Source organism: Carcharodon carcharias, chromosome 16 (assembly GCF_017639515.1).
Source record: "Carcharodon carcharias isolate sCarCar2 chromosome 16, sCarCar2.pri, whole genome shotgun sequence".
Classification (NCBI taxonomy): Eukaryota; Metazoa; Chordata; class Chondrichthyes; order Lamniformes; family Lamnidae; genus Carcharodon; species Carcharodon carcharias.
The window spans coordinates 88,006,551-88,030,055 of NC_054482.1; the positions used below are offsets into that span (position 1 = coordinate 88,006,551).

The 23,505-nt window shown below is 42.8% G+C and overlaps 1 protein-coding gene across 2 annotated transcripts in view; it reads right to left on the reverse strand.

The window, feature by feature from the left end:
• The window catches only part of LOC121289443 (lymphocyte expansion molecule-like), a 31,760-nt gene extending 9,494 nt beyond the window's left edge, over nt 1–22,266 (reverse strand). For both annotated transcript variants that reach the window (XM_041208936.1, XM_041208934.1), the window contains exons 1-3: nt 22,148–22,266; nt 8,155–8,242; nt 1,598–1,768 (exon numbers count right to left, since the gene is read on the reverse strand). In XM_041208936.1, the coding sequence (XP_041064870.1) occupies nt 1,598–1,768; nt 8,155–8,242; nt 22,148–22,197 (309 nt within the window). In that variant the 5' untranslated portion in view covers nt 22,198–22,266. The remainder of the gene's footprint in view (nt 1–1,597; nt 1,769–8,154; nt 8,243–22,147) is intronic.
• Nucleotides 22,267–23,505: the final 1,239 nt, after the last annotated feature.

Consider the following 23,505-nt stretch of genomic DNA (forward strand, 5'->3'; position numbering starts at 1 on the left):
GTTAATCATCAAGTGAAGTGTTGGTGAGGACACACCCCTGTACTAGGAACTAAGGATTGTGGAGAGTTTAAAACCAAGGGAAGAATTTTCTCCCTGGCGGGGGGAAAGTGCAGGAACGGGCACATGTAGGCACGCCTCCAATCGGCCCCACCAAATGGGGATGCGCCACCATTTTACATGGGTGGGCCAATTAAGGCCTGCCCAGCGTGATGTCTGCCAGGAAGCACTATGCGCTCCCTGTCGGGTGGAGAGGGGGAGACCCTCAGCCGGGAGTGCGCTCTTTCGCGCATGCATGCGAAAGAGCGCACTCATCTCCCTAAGGCTAAGTGCTGCCTCAGGGAGATCGGCGCCAAATTTTAAATGGTGAAGTGGCAAAAATAAAATTTCCCTGACATGTCCCTGCATATGACACTGCCACATGAGTTGGGACATGTCCATCACTTTTAATCAAACTTTCATTAAACTTTTAAAAACCCTCATGAAACCTCACCCCGCCTGTGGATGAGGTTTCATGCTTTCTCTGAAGCCCGCCAGGGCTCCCAGCCTGCCCTTAAGGTTGGATGGACAGGTCCATTAGTTACTTGAATTACTTTTTAAATGGCCTCATTAGGCCATTGACAGGTCAGCAGGTGCACAGCTGATTTGGCTGCGCCCCTGCCGACCTGAAAATTGAAATCATGCGGGCTGATGTTGGGAGTTCCGCCCGATGTCATCCCGCATCATTTTACGTGTTGGCGAGTGGGCCCTGGCCGCTGTTCGCCGACCTAAATATCTTGACCCAAGGAATCACCAGAAGGTACCTTGCTACTAGATGTCCATTAAAATTTGCTCAGAAGATTGAGTGAAGGGGAATTTGTTTAAAAGGACACTGGAAGATTCACCCTGATGAGGTAGGGAAAAGAAATCCTGCTAAAGCTAGGAGGAACATGGGATTTTAAAATGCAAGACCACATTTCTGCTGAGAGTGCGGTATAATGTATCATCGTGGTGTGGAGTTTTTGGTTGCACTAAGGAGTTAATAAGGAAGACCTTTTCCGTAGTGTGCCTACCAAGTATTATTTTGTTGATGTTGGTTTTAGTTTGTTTATTACAGTAAAAGTCTTAAAAGGTAAAATCTTGTCATAGGACCTTTTGCATTGGTCACTGGGAAATTCATATTTATCTTATAATTTATCAGCCTCTACAGGGATTGTAACAAGGTGCACCACAGCAGCTCAGAAATGATTTGCGTTTCCAGCACTAATCTTGCACCCTATGGGTAGCAGCTTAAACCAGGCAACTCAGGTTTTGTATGTGTTGTGCTATGTAACGGTTACCGCCATGATCTGATGTTCCGATTGGCTGTCCAATCATGCCTGTTTTTATGCCTTATAAAGATAGGAAGTGATCTATCTACTGGTGCAAATGTGCATTTTAAATTAGAGGTAACTAAAAAATTAGGCCCCAGGATGCTGGTACGTGGTCTATAGGTCGGATTTTGACCTACATTTACTGAAAATGACCAATGACCTAAATATGCAAAACCAGTTCTTAAATTTCTACATTTCAAACAAAATAAGTATATGTGAATAGAATAGTCTGTGAAAGCATTACTTACCAAAAACTTCTTGTTTAGCTTTTGTTCCTTATAAAACAACTGTGGTGTCTGAGCAAACCTTTCTACTTCTTGCGCTCTTGCCCAACCTGGCCCTGATGCTTTACGGGAAACCTCCCTGGCACTGAAGTCTCCTCTGTCCACATTGTAGTATCCTGGTGCCAACCCTCTTTCCTGAAAGAGAATTCGATTCTTATCAATATCAATTCTTCAATAGTTAGAAAATCATTTACAAGTGTTGTAACATAGAATGAGCACATGGTTAGTTACTGATCACAACTGTGCTGTCAGGTTAGAGATGCTAGGTAGAGACTTAGCTCTTTCCCACAGACATGGGTAATATGGAACAGCAAGTCATCCCACTTTGCTCAGAACCATCTCCTAACAAAAGGACAAAGTAATCTGTTACCATTCATTTGAAGAATGGGATTTGGTCCAATTCCTGGGGCCACTGAGCATTAGCATGTGCACTTGCTTTTCCTATTAGGTTGGAGATCTCATTGGTATGGAAAAGAGTGCCAACAGCCAGTCACTGATATGGCCTGCTTTATGGATCATAGAAAGACCAATTTATTCTCATTTTAAGGAAGTTTACGAATACATGTGCACAGATTTATTGAAACTGGATTGTGCACCTCTAACCCAAACAACAATAGCTTACACTTATGTGTTGCCTTTAATGTAATAAAACATCTTGAGGTACTTTACAGGAGCATTATAAAACAAAATACATAAAGAGATTTTAGGTCAGGTGACCAAAAGCCTGGTCAAAGAGCCTGGTTAAGGTGTTTCTTAAAGGAGGAAAGAGAGGTGTAGAGAGGGAATCCCAAACGTATGGGCCTAGAATACAGTATGTTCAAATTTGAGATTCCAGGTGCCAAATACAAATCTAAACAAGTGAAGAGGGAACTTAGTAGACCGCATACTTTGTTAACTCAACATTTTTACAATTATGCAATTCTTCTTTGAGGATTTTCCTTGTCTGGCTGATCCTCAGTAACTACAAAGCTGAAAAAAGAAATCTTTTTATTAAGAGTTTCCATCTCACTGAGGAGCTTCAGCTTCAACAACCTGCTATGAAAACTCTGCTCACATTTTGACAGCTGTGACAAATTCCATCACAGCAGCTGAGACAATCCACAACATTCCAAAACAATCAACAACATTTTAAAATAAAAGAGCTCACAGCATTCTTTAAAACAAAGCCAATTCACCCTATCTCCCAATATCAAGAGATCTTTTATTAAAAAATTCCTGGATCTGGATCTGGATCTGCATTTTTGACAAATATTAATGAATTCTTCCTTGGGCATGCCCAATCTGTGTACCATCCATTCATTTTTGTGATATATTGTTTACAGACAAACAGATTAACAGGGGCTGAAACATTATCTCTGTCCACCTTCAGTGGCAAAGGTAAAATAATTCAAAATAGTGCTTCAAGTTGGGAATATGGAATAACTAAAGTAATTAAAAAGTCTCTAATAGGTTTGTTGTGGGAAATAATAACAAAAAATACTTATTTGAATCTCTGGTCTTAAGCTGTAAGGTGCAAAACTTGCCCATTGTGCAAAATTAACTACATTAGGTTCTTAAGGCAAAACATAATAAAATATATGCAAAATCTACTGTAAATTATCCTGCCAATTTCACCATAATGGGTTATGAAAGCTTTCACCAATGCAAAAAGTTACTTTATCCTTGGATACAAGGGAAGAGTTGACAGTTAAACAGACAATTATAATACATTAAAAATAAAAAAACAAAAAATGTTGGAAATGCATAATTTTCAATGGAATCTGAAAGGAGAAAAGGTAAATCATTCTTAAGCTACAGGTGTTACATTCTTCTCTTTGACATAAATGCAACAATCACCTGACCCGGATTGGTGAAACAATAAAATAGGTTCATTATTTGAAGATGAGACTATATAGAGATGGAGTTTTCTGGGAGGCTATAGTATAGCTGATATCTATTCCTGCTGCTTGTAGACTGAATGTAAATCATGGGACTAATACATCATACCCTGTCAAGGTGGTAGTGACAGCAATTTAAGACACGCACTCTTAAAGGTACATGTACCTCATATCACAACAAAAGGCACTTCATTACAATTGGAAAGTGAGTATTTTTATAGTACTGAAAAAATAGGCCGCAAAAGGAAAATAATGTGTCAAGGAATAATTTGTTTATTTGAAAAAAACATTGAAGTTTATTTCATTTCATCAAAGGTTTATTTATTTAAAATTAACTTCCAGTGTGGCCAAGGGTCGAATTGAAGTAAGTTTTACAATCAATAATTTTTCCAAGTAAAATACTGTGCAAAAATACAAAGATTACAATCCAGGAAGGGATTTTGTGTCCATTCCAGCTCAAAGCTGGATCAATCAAAAATTAATTCCACTGCTCTGCTCTCTCTCTCTCTTTTGCACTGTCATTATGGCAGAACAGAAGGTAAATGCTGAGCTGTTCAAATCACAAAGGGCAACTTGAAACAACTGCTACAATTATTTTACAATTAGTATTTATTTTGAGATGCGTGCCTTGAATTCATTAATAATAAGACCACCAAGTCTTATAGGTTTCTTACAAATTAAATTAAACCTTTATTAATAAAAAAATGATTTTAAGCACATACATATGTTTACAAATTGCTCCTATGATAACTCCTAGCTCCCCTAGTTAATCTAACTTGCAGTTACACCTCCGTTAAGGCAACAGTAAAACACACAGATTTTAAAAGACCAAGGCAAAGAAACACGATACCCTGAGCAATTGAATTCAAAATGAGTTTTCTTCACTTCAGCTCATGTAGATAGCAACTTAAGGCTGAGAGGCTGGAGGCTTTTCACACTTGTTAGACCTTAGAATTGCTTCCTCTTACACATAGCCTCAACTCCTTTATACAGATTTCTCCCTTTTTAATGTAAATCCCATTGTCCCAATATGTCCTTTCAACTCTACTTTTCTAATAATAAATATCTTTTATAGTACCAATTTTATCAGTAAGCTTTGGAACAAATAAACACACTATTTGGCTTTTCCTGGCTAAGTGTAACATTTCACCACCTCTTTTGAAATTCAATTTACTCTGGTTTATCTAAAAATGCAAATTTCCCCTTTACACCTCACATTCTAAAACTTCAGCCATGTTTATCTGTTTAACATTTGAAACCTAGCTTCTCCTCTGATACATCAAAGCCTTCACACCAGCTGTCTTTAATTCAGTTAAGTCCCCCCAACCCCACCACACACGTACACACACACACACATGCACACACACACACAGGCATACACTACCCAGACCCCACTATTCCTACCTCATAATAAATTACAATAACATTATGAACATTGTTATATTTCCCTGACACTGTATTGTCCTACAATTCCAGGGCATACAAGATGGGCATAATAGCCTTTGAATGGGTCTTTTGAAATAACTGCAAAAAGGTAAAAAGCAAAGGATGAAAGACAAAAATAATTTCAGACAAGCATTGAAAAAGCATGAGGAAGATGAAACCTTGGAATGTAAAACAGCTCATTCAGGCAATTGTACAGATTATCAATTATGGTGTAACTGGAATTAAGGCAGAATCAGAGGTTTTACTGCTGTCTACCCCAGGGTGACATTGGTGCTTTTGTTTCTGCTGTATAACACATTTTGATGAATGTCTGACCATATTGCTGAATGATACTCAGAGGAGACCCAGAAGAATCTGCTTAACATGATCTTATAAATCGGAAGCCTCCGCTGGCCCGATCACACAATTGGAACAGAGAAAACAATGAAAATATCTTTAACATCGCTTGAACATTTCAAATATTTCAGCCATGGAAATGGAAACGAAGCTTAGAACCATAGAAAAGTTACAGCACAGAAGGAGACCATTCGGCCCATCTTGTCCATGCCAGCCCGAGGACACCCAGGTGCCCTTTCTAATCCCACCTTCCTGCACCCGGCCCATAGCCCTGCAGCTTACAGCACTTAAGGTGCAGATCCAAGTACTTTTTAAAAGAGTTCAGAGTTTCTGCCTCTATCACCGACTTGGGCAGCAAATTCCAGACACCCACTACACTCTGCGTAAAAAAGTTCTTCCTCATGTCCCCCCTACGCCTTCTGCCACTTATCTTGAATCTATGTCCCCTGGTTTTAGAATTCTCCACCAAAGGAAACAATTTTATCCTGTCCACTCTATCTATTCCCCTCATAATTTTGCATACCTCAGTCAAGTCACCTCTCAGCTTTCTTTGTTCTAATGAAAATAACCCCAACCTATCCAATCTCTCCTCGTAGCTACACTTTTCTAACCCTGGCAACATTCTTGTAAACCTCCTCTGCACACTCTCCAGAACTATTGCGTCCTTCCTGTAATGTGGTGACCAGAACTGCGCACAATACTCCAGTTGTAGCCTCACCAGTGTTTTATACAATTCCAACATTATATCCTTACTTTTATATTCTATAACTCTGCCATTGAAGGAGAGCATTCCATATGCCTTCTTTACAACCTTGTCTACTTGAACGGCTGCCTTCAGGAACCCGTGTACTTGTACACCATGATCTCTCACTTCATCTACCCCTCTTTGTATATTCCCATTTAATCCCTGTAACTGTTTGACCTCCCTAAATGTATGACCTCACACTTGTCAATGTTAAAATCCATCTGCCATTTTACCGCCCACTCCACCAACCCATCTATATCATGTTGGAGATTATGGCTAACCTCTACACTATCCACTAGTCGGCCAATCTTTGTGTCATCTGCAAATTTCCCAATTGTGCCCCCCACATTCATGTCCAAATCATTAATATATAACACAAACAGCAAGGGTCCCACACCGAGCCCTGTGGAACACCACTTGAGACAACTTTCCATTCGCAAGGGCATCCATCGACCATTACCCTTTGTTTCCTGGTACAAAGCCAACCTTTTATCCAGTTTGCCACATTACTCTGAATTCCATGGGCTTTTACTTTCCTGACCAATCTGCCATGTGGGACCTTGTCAAATGCCTTGCTAAAATCCATGCACACAACATCCACTGCACTACCTTCATCAACCCTTCTTGTCACTTCCTCAAAGAATTTAATCAAATTTGTGAGGTAAGACCTTCCTTTAACAAATCCATGCTGACCATCCCTGACTAATCCATGCCTTTCCACATGACAGTTAATCCTATCTCTCAGGATTTATTCTACTAATTTGCTTACCACCGATGTAAGCCTAACTGGCCTATAATTGTTTGGCATTTCCTTTGATCCCTTTTTAAACAATGGAACTACATTTGCATTTCTCCAGACCTCCGGTACCTCCCCTGTATCCAGTGAAGATTGGAAAATCATCCTCAGAGCATCTGCTATCTCTTCCCTGACTTTCTTCAGCAGCCTCGGAAACAATCCATCTGGCCCTGGTGACCTATCAACTTTCAAGGATTTCAACCCTTTGAATACTTCCTCTCTCTTTACGACTATCTCGTCCAATATCTCACAGTGTTCCTCCTGGACTACAATATCTACATCCTCCCTTTCCTTTGTAAACACGGGGACAAAATATTCATTTAAAACCCTTCCCACAGCCTCTGCATCTACACACGTTTCCATCTTCATCTCTGATAGGTCCCACTTTTTCCTTAAGTAACCTTTTAGCATTAATTTATTGGTAAAACATCTTTGGATTGTCTTCAACTTTACTTGCTAATTTTTTTTATGCCCTCTCTTTGATTTCCTTATTTCCTTTTTTACTTTGTCCCTGCATTTCCTAAATTCGTCTAGGCTATCTGCAGTGCTTAGTCCTTTGTGCCTATGGTATGCTTTCTTTTTCTGTTTGATCTTCCCCTGTATTCCTCTAGACAACCAGGGGATCTAGATTTGACAGTACCACTCTTATTTTTGTAGGGAGAAGATAATTGAAGAATGGGAGCATGTGCTTACCTAATCTACCTCATAAATACTGCTTCTATAACTGATGGAGTTAATTAATAGAAACTCAAATTACAAAAATGACATTAATGAAATTAAGTTTCACATCATAAAGATGCACCTTTGGAGTCAGGGGTAGGTGAGATTGATGTCTTCACTTGTGAGGTTGAGTTTGTTGCTTGCCAGCTATTTTGTTAGTAGGTTGATGTAGAACACTGATATTGCAATGCCATGATGTATTCTCCATTTGGCTAAAGGAAAAGTGTTTAACATCAGGGTTTCTCACAAACCTTAATGGATTTTCAACTAAGAATTTTAAAATGTTCCTTTTTAATATTAAAATTAATATTTTCAGAGCCATGCTGCTAATCATCTTTCTCTCACACCCCAGACTATAGCCACTGTTCAATAAAGCTTCAGGATGTATTTGAGCATAACTCTGATTTTTGCCTCTGGCCTCGTCAGCAAGTGCCTTTGCCTCCACCTTCTCCTTACATGAATACAGTTGAGATATAAAAGTCACCTCTTGCTGGAATGTACAAACTTGCAGTGCTTTTGTTGGTTCAATATTCAGTTCTGTGGGTTTGTCCCTGTCTCCTAAAGTGACTGTCACCTAATTCTAAAATCCTGTTTAACTCACCCGTTCCCCAGTGGCACTCTTATCATAAGGCACTTCTGTGTAAGAGCCTTGCTTCTTTCTGTCTGGGTGAACTCCATACACATCAAACCTGCAATAGCACCAAAAACAATGTTGCCTTATTTTATTGGATACATAGAATGCAAAGATTTTGGAAGGAGAAAAGCCATTCAGCCCATTTCAATAATCAGCACCCACGAAGACCATATGTATCTCTAATCTAGATTTCAGCTTTATACATTCAAAAGTGAAGGACTGTAATAAGTGAAGTTAAAACATACTTCTTGAATTGCTCTCTAGCCATACCTCCCATCCTGCTCCCGACCCCACTTCCTTCTGTGTCCACCCTTGAAAAACTCTCCCCAAAGTCACTTACAACTCTACTTACAAATTCCTAACTGTCTCTCATCTGGCCCTCCATTCACCATAACATTTCTGCAGCTATTTCCATCTTCTCAATCATACTTTCAATTCCAACTTTGATGTCCTTGTTCCCAATAAAACCATTTCTTTTTCCAACCCTAATCATTTTTCCCTGATATTACTCTGATCTCCACTCCCTTAAGTCCAAAAGACACGCACTTGAATGGTTGTGGCAGACAATTGTTTTAACCATTTGTCACCAAGTCTGGCTGGACCATTTGGGTCCTGTTCTTATCTGCCAAAACTTTTCATTATTCTAGGATCAACCTCGAATGCAAAGATAACCTTCTTCTTAAACCCCTCTCCCCACCTTCTCCACCCCAAGTTCCAACGGCAAATGCAAGGTACTCTTGGACTTCTTTGTCGCCAAGTTTGAAATCAATGCTTAGTTGCCTCTGCTACTTCCCTCGCTTCCCTTAGTCCATTCAGCCAAGCTTCCCCTAAGGCTTTGCCCTCTACTTAGTCTTAAACTTGCATCCTTCTTTCCTATCTCTACTCATGCCTTCTCTGAGCTTAACTTGTTTATGAGACCAACTCTTGGTCCCTCCACTCAATTCCCAACAAACTGGTGATCACGCAATTTCCATTTCTGGCCGCTATGTTGGGTAATTTTTTAATGGTTCCCTCTGTGTAAATATTGTCATGCAGTCTTAGCTGTAGGTCAGTTGGTACTGCTCTTGTCTCTGAGTCAGAAGGCTGTCAGTTCAAGTTTCTCTCCAAGAAATGAGCAAAAACAAAAAGATCAAGACTGACCCTGCAATGCAGGTGAGAACTTTTGGATGCGATGTTAAACTGAGGTCTCTGTCTGCCCTCTCAGGTGAATGCATAAGATCCATGGCGGTATTTTGAAGAAGAGCAGGGGAATTATCCTTGATGTCCAAGCCAATATTTATCCCTCAATTAACTTCATAAAAACAGAATCTGGTTTTTAGTATATTGTTGTTTGTGGGAGTGAATTTTTGTGCAAAATGGCGGTCGTGTGTACTGAAGTGACTATTTAATTGGCTGTAAGGCACTTTGGGAGACCCTGTGGTCCTGAAAGATGATATTTCAATGCAAATTTTTATTTTTTTGTTTTTTCTATCCGTCTCCCCTTTAAATCTGTCAGCTCATCAGAAAATCCACACATGATACATTTGTCTTTGAAAACAACCACCCTTTTAGACTCGTATGGGCAGCATTGGGGAGCTGGCGTGAGCCGGCGGGTTTCTGATTGGTGACCCCGGTTGGGGGCGCGCTGCCATTTTACGTGGGCGAGCCAATTAAGGCCCACCCAGCGTGACATCCGCTTGGAAGCGCTGTGTGCTCCCTGTGCGTGGGGGATGGTGGGACTTCCCTGAGCTGGGAGTGCACTCTTTCGCGCAATGTGCTGCCTCAGGGAGATCCGCTCAAGATTCAAAAGTTCATCAAAGACAGAAAAAAATATTCCTGACACGTCCCCTCGTGACACTGTCACATGAGCTAGGACATGTCAATTTCTTTTATTTAAACATTTTATACAAATTTTAAAACCCTCATGAAACCTCATCCTGCCTGTGGATGAGGTTTCATGTTTTTTCTGAAGGGCGCCCAGGCTCTTCACCTGCCTAACAACCTTAAGGTTGGATGGACAGCTCAATTGATTGTTTTAATTGCTCATTAACTGGCCTTAATAGGCCTTGGACAGTTCAGCGGGCGCGCAGTTCATTCGGCTGCACACCCGCCAAATTGAAAATCTAAATGACGTGGGGTGACGTCAGGACGCCTGCTTGATGCCCGCCACCACGCATCATTTTATGTGCCGGTGAGCGGGCCCCATGCCCGCTTGCCGAAGGGAGAATTCTGCCCATAGGGTCACGGCACAAAGGCTATTCAGCCCACTAAGCCCATGCTGTGATTTTTTGGAGTACAATTTAAGAAAAATATTTCTTTTCAAAGTTCTTAAGTTTAAAGCATTCCTCCCCAAATCTATCCTAAAACTCATCAATAATCTCAATAGCCCATTTCGAAATATTAAAACATTTCAAATATTGACAACTGAAATGAAAGCAATGAACAGGTATTATGAGTTTTTCACTCAGTGCGTGGGCACATGCCCGGCCGGCTCGAGTGTGAAATAGCGTGAGATGACGTCGGGCAAGTGTCCCGATGTCATTGTGCACTTGCACGATATTTCAGTCGGCAGGCACGCGAGTGTCAGCAATGCACCTCCCGACAATTAAGAAGCCTATTAAGGCCATTAACGTAGTAACCAACAGTGATTTTTCATTGCCCGTCCAACATTATGGTTGGCGGGCAGGTGAATCGGCCATTACCTGATGGGGTTGAAGGTCCAGGCGCTATATTTAAAACACCACCCAAGCTCACACATCTCACTCTCTCCAGCCCAGCTATCTCCAGGTGACCTGCAAAGATGTCTGGCAACCAGAGCAAGAAAGCTGTAAGCCACAAGAAGGCGACTGCATCCCGCTTCTGCCCCAATGCCCTCAAAGCCATGAAACGAGGACTGTGGGAGCACGGGATGTGTTGTACCTGAGGGACAGCTCCAGAAAGCACGCCAGCCTCACCTCTCCAGCCACTGGCCACCACACCCACAACGCCACCCAATGCAGGAAGAGGATGAATAATGAATGATCTCATCCACTCTGCCAGGGTAAATCATCCTTCAACTCATTCCAATATCAAACTCTCATTATAGCTTCATGTACTCAAAGAGCTACTCTCTTCATGGATCACACACATTTACGGAGGACACATGTCACCACTGATTGTCTCACAGAAACTTTCACATCACCACCATCTCATCAATCATCTTGCTCACACTCCTTCCTCAGCCCTTCTGGGGAGGGCTAACCACACACATGGGGAATATATCTTTCCCAACCTCTGTCTGCTGATGCCAGTGCCAATACCAATCCTGGCCTGATATGCTGCTGGAGTTTGGATGTATTTTCTAGGCCACAAAGATGTCAGCCGTGGTGTTGATGGTGAGGGCTACGATTTCATATAATCTGCCCTGGTGTGCCTATGCCAGCTGTGTAAAAGATTTGAAGCAGGAACTAGCTGGTCCTTCTCAGTTCCCACTTTCAAACAGAGTTGCCAAATACCTGAATGTAAAATTTCCAATTAAATTCAAATGCTGCTGCTTTTCTGCCCCTGAAGTATGGATTCATTCCTTTCTTTTGTCTACATCCAATCCAAGCTGGCCCAAACAAATGGGAAAGATCCCAGGCTAGAGGGGGGAATGGCAGACATTGTTCCCCTCACCAAGTTCGAGGAGGTTGCCGCCAAGCTCGTTGGGGAGCACAGAGATTGCACCTGTGGGGAAGGGGAGATCGGATTGTCCCAGGAACCCAGTATGGATGACATTTCCATACATTCATCACATCCTGACATTCTCAGTGAGTGACATGCAATCTTGTAATCTGCCTGCACATGAACTAAAACTCTCTTCCCTCTTTTATAGGCATCAGCAGATTTAGCCAGATGAGGAGGGCCAACATAAGCCCCAGCCCCCAGACCACCTCGGATGAGGAAGCTGAGGAATCCACTGAGGAGAAACAAGTGGTATGGGGAGAGAGCGGGAGTATGCCGTTCAGATGGAGGATCAACCATGATCATATTGAATGGCAGAGCAAGCTTGAAGGGCTCCTATTTTCTACATTTCTATGTTTCTATGTCACAGCGCTCACTAGAACCCTCCACCAGTGCAGAGACACACACCTCGATGGGTCATAACTCTAGGTAAGACTTGGTGTTACCTACTGGAGAACACCTCACTGATACGTCCCTGTGGCATTTGGAGGCAGGGACAGCCAAGGTCTCCGGCACTTGCTGGGTCCAAGTCACTTGATGAATCTCTGTGAGTGGCCACCAACAAAATGCTGGAGGTGCAAGGACAGACGGTGGAACATCAGGCAGAGATTCGACAGTCACTCAGAGGACTGGAGCGAAGGATGGAGGAGTCTGTCCATGTTCTGTCTTCTGTTGTGGGTCTGGCATGTGAGTGCCTCGAGGTCACCATGAGAAGGTTGGCGATCACCATGGAGACATTAGTCAGTGGGTTTTGCTGGATTTGCACTTGGCCCTGGACTCCATGACCACACACTGGCAGGCACCATCAATGTCTAGGCGAGAGGGGGATGATGCACCTTGACTTCCCTCCAGGCGCCCTTTCTCCTTAAGGAGTCAGGAAAGGGCCATTGGGCACCCACAGGGAGGATAAGCATCAGCTCGACACCCTGAGAGCCTCCAGCCAGGACACTCCAAGTGTGTCCAGCCACTCTGAATTCCCTTAACCTGTGACCCCATCCACTCCAGCTGCTCAGGCCAAAGAGGCTGTATCTGCCCCTGAGCAGGAGACCCTTATCCAGGCCTTGGGGCACCAGAGGACGTCCGCCAAGGTCATCACAGACATGAGGACATAGCAGTCAGTGGGCTGCTGCCACCTCTGCTGTGGGTGTCGGGGCTGCACCCAGGTGTAGTGGTAGAGTTAGGAAGATTAAGAAATATTGAAATTATTTTGGGGTCATGGGTGTGCAACCACTGTAAAAATATTGCACTTTTGTTATTTGCAAGTCTGAATGCTGAACTTACTTTCCATGTGACTGGTTGGACACCCATTTCAAGGCAATGGAATGGCATTCAGGGCTTGGAGAAATGTAACCATTACCACACACCACCGCACCCCCCCCCCCGCCAACCTCCGCCAACATCACCACTTGCCTTCACATCTCTTCTCCTAGAATCTGGTAGCAATTAAAATGACACAGGCATATCTTCCATGTTGTGGTTCCTCAATGGCGTCATTCCGTGGAAGCTGACTCTCTTCAGGTTCCTGGGCCTCCTGCTCTTCATCCTCCAAGGAGCTCTCATCCTCCTTCATTTCTACCTCTGGCAAGAGGTCACCCATTTGCAGCACCAGGCTGTGAAGGGCGCGACACACCACGATGATGCGGGATACCCTATCGGGAGTGTACTGCAGTGCCCCATCTGAGTGGTTCAAACATCGGAAGCGCATCTTCAGAATGTCAATGGTCTACTCAATTAGGGACTGTGTGAAGCTGTGAGCAGCATTGTACCTCTCCTCCGAAGCAATCTGAGGCTGACACATGAGTGTCATGAGCCAACATTTTAGTAGGTACCTCTTATTCCCAAACAGCCATCCCTAGAGAATCTCAGGCCATCCGAATATCTGAGGCACCTGGGAGTAACTCAGGAGGTATGAATCACGGCAACTCCCAGGGCAACTAGTATGAACATGCATATGTGCTTCCGATGATCACACACCAGTTGAACATTGATGGAATGAAAGCCTTTACTGTTGATAAGCATTAGAAGCTGCTGCCATGGAGCTGTTAAAGCCACATGGGTACAGTTGATTGCACCCTGCACTCTTGGGAAGCCTGAGATAGCTGCAGAGCCATTGAATCTCACAGCTTGGCTGTCTTCATCGAATGTAAACTTCACATAATGATGTGCCTTGCTGTAGAGGGCATCTGTGACCTCCTTGATGCATCTAGGTGTGGCAGACTGCAAGTTGTCACATAGGATCCCTGTGGTCCCTGGAATGACCCACAGGCAAAGAAATTGAGTGCGACAGTCACCTTCAAGGCCACTGGCAGGGGACAGCCTCCCACTCCATGGGGTGTTAGGTCCTCACAAAGAATGTGGCAGATGTGATCCACCAGAGCTCAGGACAAGTGCAGATGTGTATAGCATTGTCTGTTATTCATCTGCAAATAGGAGAGTATTCTGTGGTATACTCTAGGTCTAGCGAGTTGCCTCCTTGGTCTGGCTCTGTCTTTCTAATCTTCCTGTTCTTGCTGTGGCTCCCCTGGACCCGGGACCTCAGACGGGGCCTCCTGAAGCTGCACTGAATGTTGCGTGTCCCTTCTTCTCCTCCTCCATCGTATTAGAACCTCAGAAAGGCAGCATTGAGCCCTGGATCCATAACTGTTTTATCCTTTTCTCCGAAATGACAGATTGAATAGGTTCATGAATAACGGATGGACACAGTGAAGCTGATAATCTTGAACCATTAGCAAATGTAATAGTCTATAGTGGCTTCTGCCCTACGAGCTTTGCGCTGATGCAACCTTGCATCTGAGGTGCTAACAGACACATCGAGGTGACCAAGATGCCATCCCTGAGAGTTAACATCTCAATCTCACAGAGCTTGGAGAAAGTTTGATTAACATGTGTGACCTGACCTAGCTCAGTGCTCGAATTTCAGGTGGTATACTAATGAACAGTGAGTTGCTCAAGATTAATGACTGGATGCCCTTTGACTGTTATGAATGCCAATTCTGGAAAGGACATGAAAGTCTTCCATTGATACAATACCATATGTGCAGCACCTGTGCCCCCGTAACGGTGCCTGCATTCCCAAATTTCACATTCCTGTGTGCTAATGTTGGAATGCAGCGAGTGTGATGTTAAATTTGGCACTTCTATATTTCCCTGTTACAGTGCAGCAAAAAGCATGGGTTTCAATAGCTAGACTCTCAAGGAGGTCTTCCTCCTTTCTCTCAGCTCAGACTCCACCTAAATCTTTTGGCACCTACAAGTTACAGGACACCCCCAGAAAGGGCCCCTTAGTCCAGCAGTGCGCTCCTCCTAGACTGCCTCAGACCCCTCCCATCCAGATTCACTTCTACTTTTGATGTAAAACTGCGCCATTAGTTCAATAGTGCAAATGTGGTTCTCCGCTATTACATTGAGACCAATATCGACGGTCCCTCTCGCACTGCCCGCGTCCCAGAAATCTACTTGGAACTCATGATGTGCAGGTAGAGCTCCCTCCTGTTATTCTCCTGCCTCCCCAACTAATACTGGATCCCATTGTTGTTGCAGTCAACATTCCTCGCCTCTCCCCTGAGCCCATCGCCGTTTTTGTGCCTATGACCCATGTAGACCTCTACCCACCCCCCCCCATCAAAATCTAGAGGCTGTGTGCATGGTCACCTACAAAGGAGACCCTCCCCGTAACAAAAGCATCACATATTCTCTCCCCCACTTTATTATGTTTTCCCCAAATATAGGCTGCAGATGCCGCCCATAACCATGACCATCTGCAGCCCAGTATAGACAGACAAGCCCATGGACACAGACTGTGAAAATGCCCTGCACACCAAGCTGTGCATTATCCCCATTGAGCACACAGCCCTTGCCCCTTCCTGAAGCGGGAGTACAATGTGTGCGCCATGCATAGCCCTGTAGCATGACCCACTGCACTCCACGGCTGTCTCTCCACTCTCGCTCTTAACTGTGAAGTCCACAGAGCTCCAAGACTGTCCCTACTCTCACTCCTGACTGTGACCCCAAGGAGTGTCTGTACTCTCTGATTCTGACCTGCTGATCCCAGGCCAAGGACTTTGAGTTTCAGTGAGTTCCCCGTTGCCCTCATGATTGAACCCTACACTGTCTCCTTTCCCACCCAACCCTCCTTCATGAGTCTCAATGTGACCTATCCCTCTTGTGCCATACTAACATACTGCCACCTTTCATATTCCAGAGTCTGCACACAACCCCTCCCATGCTTACATGTGGCATTTCATCCAGCCCCTTGTTTGTCAGCACTTCAGTCTCCAGCTTCCCACCCCTCGGTCTCTCCGCTGCCTGCTATCGTTCCCCATCCTTCTCTACCTCCTTGCAAAGCCTTCCTGCCCCTCTGCCTTACGTCATTCCTCCTCACTCCCAACTCCTTGCAATGCCTTCCTGCCCCTTTGCCCCCTGTGCGTCCATTATCATTTACCCCTCCCCCCACTCCCAGTTGAAATGCTGGTCTCTGAATGCTCAGCCCTGCCAGAGTACTGCTACACACTGCTGTCCATCAGGACACTGGAGGCTCCCACTGGGAGCAGATCAACCCTACACCACCTCCAATCACAATACTGACCTCTGTCTGAGTGATCAGCCCTGCCTGAGTAACACTACACCATGGTGTCCTCCAGGACTACGGAGGCAACTACTAGGAACAGACCAACCCTATGCCCTCGGCACTGTGGCGTTCCACTGGCATCACAACGAGACCAGTGCAACACGGTTTAAGGGAGGCTAGGTATGTTGCAGTCACCTTGAAGTCATGAACGAAGTGAGGTCCGACTGCTGCGTGCCACTCTTTTTTAAACGAGATTCAGACCAGCATGATTTCCCACTGGCGTGATGCAAGATTGGAAGGCGGCACGTGATTCTGACAAGTACTATATTTAATGAGCATTCATGAGATGGTAATGAAGGCAAATGGCATTCATGCAACTAGTTAATAGGATACCCGATCCGACATTAACCCGCCATCTGCAGAATTGCAGACTTTTTTTACGATGGTGTGATTCCAATCTTTTGACTTGTGCTAGATTCTCTGCTCCCGCCTGCCATGAAATGCACCGTGGGCAGCATGGGAAATTCCGCCCAATGACTTATAAACCGGAATCTGATTTTGTATTTAATAACAGTGTTTCTTACACAGGTTACTTGTTAGGACTAAAACATTCTGATTTATATAGCTGGTTTATTATCTTTAGGTAGGTACAGTTAATACATAATATATTACTCTGTCCTTTTTTTTAACAGCATTTCCTAGGACTCTACCAACAACAATAACTTGCATTTATATAGCATCTTTAATATAGAAAAGTTTCTTAGGCACTTTATAGGAGCATAATAAGACAAAGAAAACAGGTGAGGGCAGTTTTATTAAGCAGCACTACATGAATGAATTTTTCCCCCATATTCCTTTTGTAATTTTTATGGCATTATCCATTGAGCAAGTGCTTTAATTCATATAAATCTGAAAGCCCAAATCCCTCTGTTCCCGCACATCGCCCAGCTTTCCTTATTCCTAGTATAATTATCACTTTTAAAATCAAAATGTACCAAGTCACAATTATGGACAATTTCCATTTGCAGCTTCCTTCCGTTCTCCAAATTATTTACCATGCCTTCTGTTTTAGTATCATTGAAATCTGGGTACCATTTCCTTTGGCCCTATATATATTTCATTGAAGTGTACAGTTATTGGAACTGATCCCAGAACAGAACCCTATGAAACACTGCCACCCACTTCCAACTGCCCTCAACTTATATTCTCTGCTTTTTTCCAATTTGACCAGTATTTAATCCAATAGTCAATGGTGAAAATACAGCGTTTGCAAATTCACATCACTGACAGCTGCCCGGAAAGTTTCTGTGGGCTTTTTTAGTAATTGTAGCTTTAAGAAATGTAGTGACTGTAGCTTTAAGACTTATTGTGTTGTATAGTATCATGCGACAGTGTGAACAAATCATCTTGAAGTGCGGGGAACCTGAGAGTGCAAGTTCTTCCTATAGTTGTGGAGCTTGATGGAAGCATGTAACTTCTATTGCAGCCTGTAAATAAAGTTTGATATTTCTAATGAGAAACCTGTCTGGAAAATCAAGTCCATAGCAAACTGGCGACGAGAATAATTCAGGCCTGGCATTGCCCCTTGCCCAGCGACTGTGAGTATCTAGTTTAAACAGAAGAAAAAGAAGATATACTCCCCGGATATGCCACATTTTGGCAGGATCGACCCCTTCAAACCATCCACAGAGGATTGGTGTCAATATGTAGAACATCTTGGATTCTATTTCAAGGCAAAGAAAATAACAGGGGAGGAAAAGAGGAGAGCAATTCTCCTTAGTATTTGCAGGAGTAAATCCTATAATTTAATCCAAAGTTTGATGGCCCTAAATGCCCCCAATTCGAAGAACTTCAACCCAAATCCTCAGTCACCAAGCAGAAGTTCATGTTTAATTCGAGGGTTAGAGTCCCGGGGGGAGACCATTGATTCATACGTGGCGAAATTGAAACAACTGACTGAACACTGTGACTTTTTTGGAGACCCATAAGCAATAGGTTCAGGGATCTTTTGGTCTGTGGTGTGCACGGTGATGCCATTCAACAACGATTATTAACGGAAGTAAACCTCGATTTAAAAAAGCATTGGAAAAAGCACTTGCGATGGAAAGCACTGAACAGGACACACAGGCTATATAATGTGCACAAAATGGTGCCGTATTCCAGTTAGGGTGGAAACAGACAACTAGGTGTGGTGTGAAAAGCCAAGACTCCGACACGAAGTGGAAGACAGTCCCTGGCACCGAAAAATTTAAAATAAATACAGGAAGCACTCAGCAGCAAATCTAAAAATGAATTGTTACCAATGTAGAAGCAATCATACTCCTGAAACTTGCCATTTTAAAGAGGTGGAGTGCTATTCTTGCCATAAAAGAGGGCGCTGAAGCATTGTAAAGCAAGATTGAGACAGACTCCCAGGCAATAAACTAAGTAAATCAAAGTACATCAAGAGGAAAAACCAGAAACCACCAATTCTGATATTTGCTCCCTATTTAATATAAAAGTAGGGAAGACAGAGCCAATTGCTGTTATTCTGCAGGTAAACAGAAAACCTTTAATGATGGAAATGGACACTGGTGCTTCAACCACTGTGGTGGGAGAGCACACCTTCAAATACTTCAACAAGGGTACTCAACAATTGGATTTGGAGCAGACTTCAGCCAAACTGAAAATTTATACTAGCAGAGCTATCCAAGTGAAGGGTATTACCACTGTACCTGTTTATTATTAGCATCAAACAGCACAACTCTGGTGATAGTAATAGAAGGTGAAGGCCCAAGCCTTGTAGGTCATATATGGTTGAGGGAAATTAACCCGATTGGCCAGTGAGAATTCAAAAGGAAGCAGGAAGAGTTCCTGAGCTGGGAAAGAAACAAGGCAAGGGTAGCTCAACCCCTGAACGGAACCAAGTTGAGATTTTGCTTGAGAGAAGTCTAGCTGACTATGAAGTCAAAATGAAAGACAAGGCTAAACTCAATGGTAGGCAGAAGAAGACAAGATGGAAGGTGATTCACAATGAACAACCCTCCACACAACTACAGGTTCAACGCCTTCAGAGTTACTTATGAAGTGATGCCTTTGAAAGAGATTAAGCCTGGTACTTCCCAATGTGGAGCAGAAGGTGAAGAAAAGTCAAGGGAATCAAAAAGCGACTCATATTTGCATCGTAGTGAATATGAATTTACTGTTGGTGAAGCAGTACATATACGAAGCCTCAGTGGTGGATCGAGTTGGTTACCTTGTGTAATAGTTTCTGTGACTGGACCCTTGTTGTACCATGTAGAAGTGGAGGGCTGGATCACCTGGAAACATGTGGATCATTTGAGAAGGAAGATACCCCAACAAAATGATCTTCCACCTGTAACCATTGTAGAAGCCATGATCCCTGTTGAAATTGTTCACCCAAGGATAGACATACCAGATATTTCTGTTGGAGTAGATAACACTAAACTGCCTGTGCCTAAAGAGGTACCTGACGTTGCTGTGGTTCCAGATAATGTGGATCCTGTAAGAGATTTGGAAGTCGTGGAGCTACGATGTTCCACCTGGATCAGGAAACCAACTGAGAGACTGAACTTATGAGTCCATGACCCATGTATATATTTGTGATGTTCTTGTAAATGCAAATTGTACAAGAGGAATGTAGTAATTGTAGCTTTAAGTAATGTAGGGACTGTGGCTTTAAGATATATTGTGTTGTTATAATATCATGTGACAGTGTGAACGAATCAACTCTAAGTGAAGGGAACCTTAGAGTGCAAGTTCTTCTGCTAGTTGTGGAGCTTGATGGAAGCATGTAACTGCTGCTGCAGCCTGTAACTAAAGCTCAATGTTTCTAATGAGATATCTGTCTGGAAAATCAAGTCCATAACAGCTTTTGATCATAGACATAGTGTCATTGGGTGTCTGATCCAGTGCAGAGCCTTCTAAAAGGGATTCAGACATGTGTGAGCAGAAGAAGATTGATCAATTCTCATTGAGGTACACAGAGCATATAACTAGAAAGTATAAACCAGAAATTCTAAATTAAGATTTAAATCTCATCCAGAAAGCAAAATAGAGGGAATAAAAGATGGGATTAAGAGTGAGACACAAAAGGGAGGCAAATTTATTTTATTTAAAAAAAAATCTCCAACATTAATCAATTTCTGACTCTACACTTGTAAAATTAAACTTTCAGCACCAGAGATGTGAACGTTTGCTGGTAAATATGAGTGAAATGTTGTTAGGAAATTACTTATGGCTGAATGCACTGCCCTGTTAAGAACTTACTTATGCCTGAATGCACCAGCCCCAACTTTTGTTGACATGCTTAGTGGAAATTTAGTGAGTACCTACTGCAGCTTCTCACCTTACATTGATTTCAATGCTGGATCTATCAGCAATATAGTGTTATAATGCAGCCTGTGGGGGAGCAGGATTTCCACATTTAACTTCTTCCTCTTGCATAATCCCTTAGGACCGAGGAACTTGTTTCCACTCCGGTTCGATGAGTTCTGAGATAGCTGTCTCCATTTTGATCAGATACAAGCCAGGAACCCCCGTGGGGATGTTTGATTTCTTCAGGGATCCTTTGAGAAATTGACAAAGTGTTTCTTCTGTCCTCCTGGGAGTCTCCTGCCAGGGCCAGATTTCAAGTAGAACAATTGCTTCGGGAGTCTGGTGTCAGGCATATGAATGACATGTCCCAACCAGCAGAGCTGGTTTTTGAGTGATTAGCACCACAGTTCTGGGCATGTTGGCTTGGGAGAGGACAGTGTTGTTGGACTACCGTTCTGTCCACCTGATTTGGAGGATCTTGCAAATGCATCTCTGGTGCTTTGAGTGCCTGCTATAGGTTGTCAAGTCTCTGAGGCATATAGGAGCATGGGGTCACTGCTGCCTGGTAAACAATAACCTTAGCCTTGAGTTTGAGATCCTGATCCTCAAATACTCTGTTCTCAGTCAGCCAAAGGCTGATCTGGCACATTGAAGGTGATGATAAATTTTGTAGTCTATGTTGGCCTTTGTCGAGAGGAAGCTCCCAAGATATTGAAAATGGTCCACATTTTCCAGGATCTCACTGTATGTGCATATTCTGGAAGGTGCTGCCCAATTTACTCTGTAATAAGAGTGGGTACTGATGGCCTCACATTATTCTCAAAGAATAATCCAAAGCAATTTATGATTCCCTGAATTCAACACCCCTTAATCTTCTCTAATAGTCCTCTGTGCAGATTTTATCCAAGGCTTTCTAATAGTCCATGTAAAACACATCCTTTACATTTCTGCTGTATCTGTAAGCACAATCCTCTCTGAAATCATTGTTGCCTGCTGCTAGTTTTCCCTCATCTAGATATTTCATTTTAAATAAATATTCCAATTTTTAAAAAATCACCCATGTTTAACTAATTACCTAGATTAGCTCGATCTCCCTTTCTGAAAGTGAGTATTGCACTGGCCACTCTCCAGCCCCCTAAAACACATCCATTCTCAACATGACTGTACAATTTTCCTTCTGTTCATCGTATCTCTTTTTTAAACCAATTTAGGATTTACCTCCTCCCTATTATCTTCGTCTTTTGTATAAACTGGTGTAAAATACTTGTTAAGGATCCCATCCAATTTCCAGGTATTCTCTACTAGTTCGCTATCCTCTTTTCACACGTAACAATATTTCTGTTTGCTAGGAATATTAACTAAACCAATTAAAAAAAACAGCAGCCTTCGACTAACCTGGCTTTCTGAGTTCCAAAAGGAGCTCCTTGAAATTGTTTCACTTCCATTGACTGATCAGCGCTCGTCGGCTGTTGACGGCGGCTTCAGAGTTAATTTTTTGGTTGACATTGAACAACCAACCGCTGCGCGACGGCTCCTAGCAACCGGGAACGCGCTTTATCAGGGCGCATAATGAACATTAGGCAATTTATAAAATAATAACGAACTGTAGAGTGTCACTTCCAATACCCATCGCGTCAGACAGTAAACCAGCTTCTATTATTCGTGGAACAGCGATGATAATCTAAAGAGATGAGTTAAAAAAGAGTTCAGGTAAAGAAGATAGTCTTAAATCCAAGGATGCAGTATCCAGTTAGAAGCAAAATACTGCGGATGCTGGAAATCTGAAACAGAAACAGAAAATGTTGGAAAAACTCAGCAGAGCTAAAGAGCTTTAGCTCTGAAGAAGAGTCATAAGGACTCGAAACGTTAACTCTGTTTTTCCCTCCACAGACGCTGTTAGACCTGCTGACTTTTTCCAGCATTTTCTGCTTTTGTTGCAATATCCAGTCATAGTGTTCCCCATTAAACAAAAGAGAAACATCCCTAGATGGCTGAAATTAAAACCACGTGATTCAGTCCAAGTGATCACTGTCCTTCAACTAAAATAAATAAATAAAATAAATCCTGCCTCTGGCAAGTGTCTATGTCTTCTGGCTCTCCCTCATTTGCTTCTCATAGCTTCTAAATTATCCTGCAGACAACGTAAATTGAATCTCTTCTATCATAACTTTTGAACTGTCCCTCAACAGTTTTGTCACTCCCTTAAATTGCTCATAGCTTCCAGAACATTCCTCTTGTTCCTATGTCCATAAGATTAATAAAATAGGAAAACTAAAGATCCCAGCACTGATCCATAGGGTTAACCATTGCCTACAACACACATAACATGCATTTTACTGCTTTTTTGCTCTGTGCTTTCTAACCCTCCTTCTATACATGCGGCTATGTGTCTTTTAATACCGTGAATCTTCATTTTCATAAGAAAATACAGTATTTTGCTTTTAACTGGATACTGCATCCTTAGATTTAAGACTATCTTGTTTATCTGAACTTTTTTTTTTAAATCATTCCTTTAAATTACTATTGTTTAGTGCCTTGTCACATCCTCAGGTCATCCCTCAAACACCTCATGGTCAATTGGTCATTTTGGAGATTGTTCTGCAGGGTACCACAGTAACCAATTTGCAAATAGCAACTAACTTGTACACAGCAAGTTCCCACAAATAACAAATGAATTCATGAACAGATACATTGTTTTAGGTAGAGAGCTACTTGAGTCTCTTTCAATGTCTTGTCCAAAAGATGGCTCCTGA